The sequence below is a fragment of the Palaemon carinicauda genome, chromosome 8 (genome assembly GCF_036898095.1).
Source record: "Palaemon carinicauda isolate YSFRI2023 chromosome 8, ASM3689809v2, whole genome shotgun sequence".
Lineage (NCBI taxonomy): Eukaryota > Metazoa > Arthropoda > Malacostraca > Decapoda > Palaemonidae > Palaemon > Palaemon carinicauda.
In genome coordinates, this window is record NC_090732.1 from 115,342,298 (window position 1) to 115,354,490 (window position 12,193).

General features: G+C 36.3%; 1 protein-coding gene across 1 annotated transcript in view; it reads right to left on the minus strand.

The window, feature by feature from the left end:
• Positions 1-298: 298 nt before the first annotated feature.
• The window catches only part of LOC137645417 (golgin subfamily A member 6-like protein 22), a 151,463-nt gene continuing 139,568 nt past the window's right edge, over positions 299-12,193 (minus strand). The window contains exon 3 of the mRNA XM_068378222.1: positions 299-425. Coding sequence (XP_068234323.1) covers positions 299-425 — 127 coding nt within the window. The remainder of the gene's footprint in view (positions 426-12,193) is intronic.

The following is a 12,193-nucleotide window of genomic DNA, read 5'->3' on the forward strand; positions in this document are numbered from 1 at the left end:
GGTAGCTGCGACCTCACCATCCTTGTGAGCTAAGGCTGGGGCGTTTGGGGGTGCCTATAGGTCTATATGCTGAGTCCTTAGCAGCTATTTCCTGGCCCTCCTTGGTCCTAGCTCGGGTGGAGAGGGGGCTTGGATGCTAAGCATATGCATATAAGGTCAGTCTGTAGAGCCCTGCCCTGCTCGATAGGGCAATGCCACTGTCCCTTGCCTCTGTCATTCATGAGTGACCTTTAAACCTTTAAATGTCCGGCAACAGTCCTATACAATAAAACGAAAGAGTAGAGTAATTTTTTATTACCTAATCAAATGCAGCACTAAAACCAAGGGAAGTCATGGGAACTTCCTGACTACAATCATGAAATTTCTGTACATTGGATATTGTAAGAGGGGCATCATATGCTCCTAAGGCATTTGCAAATGCCAAACTGAAAATTAGAGAACATATGATTACCTTAAGCATGTTTTTTTTTAGACGGATTGAACCACACGGATTAGAAACCAATGAAGATTATTGTGGTCCTTTCACACGTTACCCGCTCGGAAAAATTTCCGAGCGGTAGTGATTTAGTAGCTGCGTGAACTGGTATTCCAAGCGGTTCCAGTGTAGTGGCTTATAGAAACCACGAGGCCGTTCTGGGAAAACCCTCTTATGTGAAGAAAATGCTCAAATGTAAAGCTATGCCACCTAATGATCGGAAATATTTCCGGACGGACAAAAATCCACTCTTATGAAACGAGCCTTATACTATCACCAATTCTTGCTCTTTCAAAGTTTCAACCTCTCTCTGTCTCTGTGTTTCTCACTCCAATCAACATTCAAAATCTTAATAAGAATAAACTATCTATGGAATAAAAGATGAAACGTTATTCACATTATTCACGTAAGCAGACAAGAAATATGGATCTTAGATTAAAACAATAACCATATAAAAGATAAATAAAGAGTAATATAATCAAGCATAGATAACCTTGTAATACCATAATAGCAGGTAAACTTGAGAAAATGTGTAATGGCAAATGCTCTCGTGTAGAATTGAAGTAATATATTTATAAAAATTAGTTTTTTTTGGATATTGATTAATAATTACCACATATTTGTATACAATAACGTAGATAATCCATTGTTTATTTTGGAAACTCTGGTACTCCTTTGGTATGGATGCTTCCCTTTTCAGTAATACCAGAACTTTGTTCCTGAATATACTTTAAACCTTTGAATAAGGTTCAAAATAATTTAGGATTTGCTTCTATTATTTGAATATTTTAAAGATAATATCAGAATGCTGATGCATATTCACCAATAGAATTTTTTTACTGTTTTGTAAAAGAAATATAAAATAGTTTTTTTTATTGAGTGATTTCTTATGTCCATCTAGTCCATCTATTCTTTCACGCACGAGAAATTGCTCTTATTATATAATTTATGTCAAAATGGCAACAATTATATATTCATAATCTTAAACATATCAGAATATGAGATATACGTTGCATTAAATAACCAAATTTCAAAAGGAAAGTATTACGTTCTAGACAGATTTGTTACATATCAAGATTGCCAACTTTAAAATGTCAAGAAAAACGAAATTGTAACTCTTTCAATACTTATTTAAATTGAACATAAGATTTAAATAAGATTTGAATAAGACTTAAATTCGGAAAAGCTGCTGGCCAGACCAATCGACATAAACCTTCTGTGATTAGGCATTCTTGCATCAGCCTCGCACAATGGGTTAGTGTGATGTCATCCCTATGAAAGAAATCAGGAACCACAACACCAGTGTAGGCACGGAGAATAGGGAGAATAATGTCATTCTGGTACATTCTGGCTTCAATTGCCCCCTGCTGGAACACATGAAGGTCTGGGTGACCCCGACACTCATTCCTGCCCGCACCTTAATAGAGGAGCCACCGAAATAGTCCTGCTCAAAAAAGGGCCCTCTCAGCAAAACATTGCCCAAAGGCCTGTGGTGTCTGTCGTTGGCGGAATCACAAAACCTCGGATCATCAGAGAAGAGTACACATGACCAGGCAGAGATTTTCCAGTACACATGCACACGACAATAGGCTAACCTTATCTGACAGTGTCTGGGGATTCAAGTCGAAGGGCAACGGCCGGGCGGCTTGCATTCAGGCCATCAGCACAAAGTGTGGTCCTTTTACTCTGGACACTAACACGAACACCAGTGGCCTTTTGGAGACTTTTTAGCAGAGTTTTGGCCTAATTCAGGGGTTCTACCGAGTAGAGATCCTCAAAACTAATCCTGAGAAGCATTTGGAGCATAGGGACGTCCTAAACGTGATCTATCATGACACAGGTCCTAATTCAGGGGCTTTGCCAAGCAGAGATCCTCAAATACTGATCCTGAGGAGCATTTGGAGCATAGGGACGTCCTAAACGTGATCTATCGTGACACAGGTCCTAATTCAGGGGCTTTGCCGAGCAGAGATCCTCAAATACTGATCCTGAGGAGCAGCTGGAGCACAAGGACCTCTTAAATGGGATCTATCGTGGTACAGGTCCTAATCTAGGGTCTTCACTGAACAAAGATCCTCAAATACTGATCCTGAGGAGCAGTTGGAGCACAAGAACGTCCTGAATGTGATCAATCGTGATACAGATCCTGAGTCAGGGGCTTTGCCAAACAGAGATTCTCAAAAAACGACTGAAGCACAAGGGCCATTCTGAAAATCAGAGAAATCTCTGTTGGAAGTCACATCTGCAACTCGGGTAATAATAGGCACTTCAAGGGTTAATCACAAACACAAAAAAAAGTACTATAAATTTAGGTAATTAGTATTGATATCGACAACTAATTTAATGGTAAAACTTACGTAACTTTCAAAGCAAAATTTTTATACTATTGATCATGATTATAAGCATCTTAATGACATTTTTTTTTCTTGATTCGAATTAGTTTGTGTAAATATATCTGAAAATGGAAGAAACAGAGTAATTCGGAACATACAATTTTCTATGAAAACATATATTTTAAGTCTTCGTTTCTCGGTGCGAAGGTACCCCTAGTTACGGTTGGACCCAAATATGGTGTGTACATTCTCATGGGCTTAAAGGTCCCTCGTGAATGGCAGAGACTAGGGACAGGATAATGCCAAAGAGGCTGATCTTATATGCATAAACTCAGCGCCCAAGTCACCTCTCCATTCAGCTAGGAGCAGAGAGGACAAGGCAAGGGATGCTGGTGACTCAGCAGGTAGACCTGTAGGCTAGCCTCATAAGACCCTATCCTTACTTCACAAGGATGTTGAGGTTACAGACACTACTAGAAACTATTGAGCTCAAGCGGATCTTGAACTCTCGTCCAATAGATTGACAGGCAGGGGCGTTTTAAATAAGCTACCAAAAGCCAAGTAGGTAATATCACCTAAAAATAGATGCTTGCAATAACCAATTAATTGGGGATTTGAATAAAAGAATTAACAAAGTGTAGGAATTTTCATACAACTGTAGAAGTCTACAGGACAGACCATATTCATGTAATTGCCCAAGCCAGGATTCATATTGGATACCACTGCACCTATAACCTTGGTATCTCCTCTTACTCATCTTACTAGTAGGTAAAAAAACTCATGAGATACCCAATGGGCCCAATATGATGCATACATGATGTTTTGCAGGTGGTATTAATTAAAAATGTATGCTAACAATAACATTCTTCAAGAAACTTCAAAAATATCCTTCACTGAAGGACTTGGAAAATACTTTATCCAGACAGATGCAGATGTCATTTAAGCAGAGGAGACATATGTGTAAATGCATATGCAATCGATTCATAGCAAGTAACCAAGACGTCCATGATTGTGGTTTTTAGTCCATCCCGAACCCAAGCAATTCAGAGAAGACCCATTGAAATCTCCTCTCAGTAGAGCTCGAAGGGAGGCATATGGCTTAATATAAACAGCCACTATTTCGTTGATATATGTACATGTATATATATACATATATATATATATATATATATATGTATATTTATATATATATATAATATATATATATATATATATATATATGTATATGTATATATATATATATATATATATATGCAGACACAAAGGTTAATAATAAACTCATTTTAAATAAAATACGCGTGTTCTGTGTGTGTGTGTGTGTGTGTGTGTGTATGTAAAATGCAGATGGTATATTTAATATTTATACCTATTTTTGCTAGTATCTGAAAAATAAACTGTCAAAAATACTCTGTATAAATTTAATGCACTGTTTCAACGTAACTGATTTCTCAACCAAGATTCATATTTTAAAAAAATAAACAAAACCAGTTTAAAATCGATCAGGGAAGTTGTTAAAACTATTTATTTTATCAACTATCAAAGGAAACAAGAACTTTATCCCCATATTCAGAATCTAAAATGCATGATATATTCATAGGACAATATAGAAATATATTTGATTTGTCTTTGCTTATAAAACTGGTAACAAAACTTTAGATTAATATGAAAAATGCATTTTTCAGCCAGAGAGAGGATGAGATTTTGATTCAGAGTACCGTATAAGCATAAGTATCGTATAAATATAATATGGGCTTATTTATTACCCATATGTGCAATAACTGAAATATATCTATAATATTCAAGATTTTATTCTATATATTCATTCAAAAGAAAGTACAAAAATGGAAATTTTCCAATGGTATTTCATGAACTGGCATTTGCTCTTTTACCTAGTTGAAAGAGCAAACCACTATTTCCTAACAGTTTGCCCGAATGGCGTGTTCCCATTGGCTAAGGACTATGTTTCTTTGCCGTTGCCCGAAAGGAGCATTCCTATTGGCTAAGGACTATGTTTCTTTGCCGTTGCCCGAATGGCGTGTTCCTATTGGCTAAGGACTATGTTTCTTTGCCGTTGCCCGAATGGCGTGTTCCTATTGGCTAAGGACTATGTTTCTTTGCCGTTGCCCGAATGGCGTGTTCCTATTGGCTAAGGACTATGTTTCTTTGCCGTTGCCCGAATGGCGTGTTCCTATTGGCTAAGGACTATGTTTCTTTGCCGTTGCCCGAATGGCGTGTTCCTATTGGCTAAGGACTATGTTTCTTTGCCGTTGCCCGAATGGCGTGTTCCTATTGGCTGAGGACATCGGAAGGTAACTCCCAAATCGTTCCTTAAAGCCGAATTTTCTTTCCAATATTTTACTTCCAAAATAACCTCACTGAGGACATCTATTGGGACCTTAAGGAACATGGCCAAGTTGACTAAATCAACTGAAAATTTATTGTATTTTTTGTTTAAAAATACGTATAAATATTCATTACATATAATAGATGAACAAGATATGAAATTAAATTATTTTACTCAATGAAAATGTCTAGATAAACAGTATCTTAACATTTATAAAATAATCTTAAAGAGAAATGCTCGTATACAGTTTTGGCAAAATTGGATTAGCACAACAGGAGGGGGCCAGAATTGCCAACAAATTAATTGGGTAGAATTTCTAATTTAGAGAAAGTGGATAATCGGTTGGATAATATAGAAAGCGGAAATATATATTTTTCAAATTTAATATCATCGTCCTGCTAAAGAGGTTATGAATAAAAAATTTAGCCTGATTCCTTTTCTCTCAAAGTCGTATGGTTTGCAGCCCTTATCACCGAGTGGACAAGGATGTAAACATTAGATTCTTTTAGCTTTTAACTTTTAACGACAAAATATTTATAACCAAAATGGTGAGTTCAATTAACTATTAACACTTTCTATTTATATATGTGAAGACAGCACAGTGACAAAGGCAGTAATCAAGACATAATTCTTCACAAAGCCTTTAATCTAAATTCTAAAGGAACTACCTCCAGACAACATTAATCAGAAAGGATTCTTATCATTAGGATATTAATTTTGGCCCTACTCTCAATACTATCTCATTTATCTACTTATCCCTAGATTCCATATGATTAAGACGTCCAATAAGTCTGGAATATTAATTCGAAAAGGATGAAATTCGTGAGGAAACGAACCAGAATAGCCAAGAATATTGTTAGTGTGTCCAGAATCGTGCAGGAAATTAACGTAGTCATAAGCATTGTTAAATCTACATTATACTTCATTTAAGGTTTTATGTATAATTTTTCTAGTATTGAGAGAAAAAACGCTTCATTTTCTTAACATCCTAATGTTGGCAATCTTGATGTTTATTTTACTTAGTACTGTATTTTCCTTTCATAATTGGATATTTAATACACCGTATATCGCAAAATCTGATATATTTATGATTATGAACATATATTGTAACCATTTTGTCAAAAACTATATAATAAGGACAATTTTCCATGGGAAAAAGAATCGATGGAAGATATAGGTCACCAATGAACAAACTAATGTACATTTCTCTTACAAAATAATAAGAAAAATCTCTAGATAAACATAAGTCAGCAATCTAATATTATGTTGAATTCTTCAATTACTAAAAGCAAATCCTAAATCATTTTGAACTTTATTCAAAGGTTTGAGGGCTTTTCAAGAATAAGGTTCTGGTATGACTAAAGTAAAATGCCTCTATACCGAAGAGGTTCCAGAATATCCAACATTAACATGTGATAGTCCTCTTTATCTAAGGAAATAAATGATCGTTATTAACCAATAACCAAAGACTAACCTCATATACTAGAGATATACAATTTTCATCGTACAAGAGATCGTTTGATGTAACTTATTTACTCCAGTTCATCTTCTTTTGGGGTTTTGTAAATGGCAGCCCTTCTGCAAGGTCGTCTACGTTGTAAACAAAACTATTCATTAGAGTTCATATTAATCTAAGATTAACGACCTTTATGATCATTAATCACGAATATTAGAGGATATATTTTACATGAATTATAACGCCAGGTCTTAATATAAGAGCTCCATTAATCATATCAACTGTGATCAAATGCCTTTTGAGGGTTTCATAGATTGGTACTCCTGACTGCTGGACTTTCCATTAAGCTAAGTGTGATGACGTCACTACAGGAGAATAGCATACGAAATAGGAACAGTAAACACTATTCACTTCATATGTGATGAAATGTTACTTTAATTAGTGCATTCTTTTATATGGTTACAGTTACAACCCTTTAATTGCTAGTTGATATAATTCTAGAAAAAGTAAATAATATAATAGATAGTATTCAGATCCAAATAATTTCTAAAACATCATTCCATTTTCGTCAATGTTGTACAAACTGCTGCAGCTTTCGGTTCCTAGAACGGCTTCAGGGCCTTTCTCAAAGCTGTCCTTAAGGGCATAATAGCCTTCCAATGCCCAGTATAACACCACAGGGCTTAAATTCATAGATATAATCATAAAGAAACATGAGGATTTCCATCAAGCTTTAAATTTACTTGATTTCTTAACTCTTCTTCAGTGTCTCAGTTGATGAAGCCTTGTAAATTAAAACCACTCTGCTTTCACAATTCTGATTGTAGCTTCCTTTTCTAATAATAATAATAATATAATAATAATAATAATAATAATAATAATAATAATAATAATAATAATAATAATAATAATAATGTAAGATAATTTTTCCTTTCAACTATTCTATGTATAATCCTAAAACGTATTAGAGACTGTGACTCTGAGCCTGAAGTAGTATGTTACCTTACTTTACTTTGATGGCTGGGGAACCCCACTCTCTACAGGACCTCCACTGTCGTTTTACCTTGTTCATTCAGGGTATTTAACGTTTCATATCGCGTATTGTTCATTTAATCTACGTCTTTACTGTATATATATATATATATATATATATGTATGTATATATATATAATATATATATATCTAACTTTATTTATTTACTGTGCAATTGAATTAAAACACATTTCTGTAATGACCAGACATAGATTATTTACAGATGGACCCACAATACAAAATATTCTTCATGAAACAGAATACATCCACACAGGAAAAGTCACATAACACAGTTCCATCCTAAAGCGCTTGGTATCAGTACATCGTGTGACCTCTTCTAGCTTGGATACTAGCATGACACCTTGGAATGCTTGCATTCAAGTTGTCTAGGGTTGAATCTTTGCCACACCTCTGTGAGGGGGTCTCTAATCTTTCGTGAATTAGCTGGAAGCTGTTGACGACTCTGAAGGACTCTCCCAAGCTGGTCCCATAGATAGGACTGAGATCCTGTGAAGCGGAGAGTCAGTCCAATCGACAGATACCTTCTGTGGCAAGGCGTTCTTGCACAAGCCTCGCACAACGGATGTCATTCATAAGTAAGGAATCAGGAACCACAACACAACTGTAGGCACGGAGAATAAGGAGAATAATGTAATTCATTACATTCTGGCATCAATTGTCCCCTGCTGGAACACATGAAGGTCTGGGTGACCCCAACACTCAATCCTGACCACACTATAATAGAGAAACCACCGAAATAGTCCTGCTCAACAATGGCACACTCAGCAAAACATTGCCCACAGGCCCTCCATACCCTATGGTGTGTATCATTGGAGGAAACACAAAACCTCCACTCATCACAGAAGAGTACACATGACCAGGCCTAGATGTTCCAGTCCAAAAACACAAAAGAAAAGGCCAACCTTTTATATGTCTGGGGATTTAAGTCGAAGAGCAACAGCCGGGCATCTTGCATTCAGGCCATCAGCACGCAATCTGTTCCTTTTACTTTGGACAATAACACGAACACCAGTGGCATTCTGGACACTGTTTAGCAGAGTTCTGGCCTAATTCAGGGGTTCTGTCGAGTAGATATCCTCAGAAACTGATCCTGAGGAGCAGTTGGAGCACAGGGACGTCTTAAACGGGATCTATCGTGACACAGGTCCTAATTCAGGGGCTTCGCCGAGCACAGATCCTCAAATACTGTTCCTGACGAGCAGTTGGAGCACAAGGGCCTCCTAAATGTGATATATCGTGATACAGGTCCTAATCCAGGGTCTCCGCCTGGCAGAGATCCTCAAATACTGATCCTCAGGAGCAGTTTGAGCACAAGAACTTCCTGAATATGATCGATCGTGATATAGGTCCTAAGTCAGGGCTTTGCCAAACAGGGATCCTCAAATAATGACTGAAGCAAAAGGGCCATTTTGAAAATCAGAGAAATCTCTGTTGGAGATCACATCTGCAACTCGGGTAATACCAGGCACTTCAAGTGTTAATCACAAGCACAAAAAAGTATTATAAATTCATGTAATCATTATTGATATCTACAACTAATTCAAAGGTAAAACTTATGTAATTTCTGAAGCAAAATTATTCTTATATTATTGATCATGATTATAAAGCAACATGGTGATATTTTCCTTGATTCAAATTAGTTTATGTAAATATATTTAAAAATGGCAGAAAAGGTAATACATAGTATCCTCTATGAAAACATGCATTTTAAGGCTTCGTTTCTCGGTGCGAATGTATTCGTAGGTACAGTTGGACACAAAATAGGTGTGCACATTCTCATGGGCCTAAAGGTCCCTCATTAATGGCAGAGACAATGGACAAGATAATGCTCAAGAGGCTGATCTAATATGCATAAGATCAGTGCCCAAGTCACCTCTCCACTAAGCTAGAACCAGGGAGGACCAGGCAAAGGCTGCTGATGACTCAGCAGGTAGATCTGTAGACTAACCTCCGAAGCCCAATGACTACACGAGAGCCAGGCATCTCGAGAAAGCGTCTCTGTTTTTTTCTACTCTATATATATATATATATTGACTTGTCTATCGTGGAATTATCACTTCAAAATTAATAGAGTAAAGATGTCTTCCTCATAATCTCTCGCGGTAACGAAATAATCGTGCAATTACAGGCTGGCTCTCTCTCTCTCTCTCTCTCTCTCTCTCTCTCTCTCTCTCTTAAACGATTTTGATAATATTCATGGATCGCAGTTGTGCATGCTGATGAACTTTTAGCATTCATCATTTTCATCATCATCATCTCCCACGCCGATTCACGCAAAAGGCCTCGGTTAGATTTCTCCAATCGTCTTTATTTTGAGCTTTTAATTCAATACTTCTCCATTCATCATCTCCTACGTCACGCTCCATAGTCCTCAGCCATGTAGGCCTGGGTCTTCCAACTCTCCTAGTGCCTTGTGGAGCCCAGTTAAAAGTTTGAACTAATCTAAGCCCTCACCATGATCTCATCCACATATGGCACTCGAAGAGTCTCTCTTATAGTTTCATTTCATTTCTTAATAACTATGAAAGCGGTGTTCAAATTCGCTTTCTTTGAACATGTCGTGATGCAAAGACCTTTAGATTTAATATCATCCTCATCATCATCATCATGATTAGTCGTTACAAGTCTACTGCTGAACAAAGGCCTCAGACCTTCCTTACCCTGCTTTTTTTTTTTTTTTGCAATGGCTAGGAACCCATTCTGTTATTCTTAATATTCATCTGTTATCTGCCATTCTCGTTATAAGTCCTCTTTAGGTCTATTTCTTTTTGTTACATGTTAGAATATCCTCTACTTTAGTTTGTTCCAGTTAAATTATGTATATTTATATGTATATATATATACATATATATACTGTATATATATATATATATATATATACATATATACTGTATATATATATATATATATATATATACAGTATGTATATATCATTAGCTTGAATAAAAGTTTTCATGAAAGTCTTATGGAGATTTTTTTTTTTTCACAATGTGAACTATAAAAAGCTAACAGTAGTAATGATCATTATTATTACCAGCCAAGATGCAACCCTAACTGGAAATTCAGATTGCAAGAAAACTTTTAAAGTAGAATAAGTCCATGGCAAGGCTCTCGTATTCACCTGTGTTTTTTGGGGTCAACGGGGTTGTAGGTAAAAATGAAACAAGCCAAAAACGTATTGACCTTCTGTCTCAAAAACGTTTTTTTTTTTTTTATCTACAGTTCACGAGGGATTATTATTATTATTATTATTATTATTATTATTATTATTATTATTAATAGCCAAGCTACAACCCTAAATGCAAAAGCAAGATGCTATAAGCCCAAGGGCTCCAACAGGGAAAAATAGCCCAGTGAGGAAAGGAAATAAGGAAATAAATGAATGATGAGAATAAATTGACAATATATCGTTCTAAAAACAGTAAAAGCGTCAAAACAGATCTGGTGTTTAGAATGCAGGATTCCAAATTCACCCTTTATATATATCTCAGGTCGTCCTATTTATTCATTTCCGTCATCTCCACCCAAGATAGGACCAGGGAGGGCCAGGCAGTGGCTGCTAATGACTCAGCAGATAGACATATAGGCTCCCCCAAACCCCTCAACCTTAGCTCACAAGGATGGTAAGGTTGCAGACACTAATGGCACTAACGAGTCTGAGCAGGACTCGAACCTCCGACTGGGAAACACCAGGCAGAGACTTTACCAATCAAGCCACAGCAACTACTACTACTACTACTACTACTACTACTACTACTACTACTACTACTACTACTACTACTACTTGCTAAGCTACAGCCCTAGTTGGAAAAGTAGGATGATATAAGCTCAATTACTCCAGTCAGGAAAAACAGCCCAGTGTAGAAATGAAAATAATGAATCTAGATAAACCATAAATGAGAAGTAATGAATAATAAATAATGAATATTAAGATCGGAAAAAGGGTTTGAAATAACTCGGTCTTATTGTTCCATAATCTGGTCACAGCTGACATTATGTCAGCATGGAAATGACAAAAAGCATCCACTGTTAAATCTGCAATTAGTATAAGATATACATCCTCTTTACTTCCATATTTCCTTTCCTCACTGGACTATTTTTTTCATTGTTAGAGCCCTTGGGATTATAGCATCTTGCTTTTCCAACTATGGTTGTTGCTTAGATAGTGATAATAATAATAACAACAACAACCACAACAACTTATACTTTGTGCGTAGCTATCTGGGAAACGAGAGACAGCAATATTAGCTGTTGTGTATCGTTGGTGTCAGAATACGAATGACTGAAGGGGGTCAAATTGAATGCTTGCAGTTTATGTAACTTTTGGTATGTGGGCTACTTTGTTAAGTGTATTGGATACAAAAAATATACATACACACACACACACACACACACACACACATATATATATATATATATATATATACAGTGTGTGAGAGAAGGAAGTTGAGAGTTAATGTGGGTAAGAGTAAGGTTATGAGATGTACGAGAAGGGAAGGTGGTGCAAGGTTGAATGTCATGTTGAATGGAGA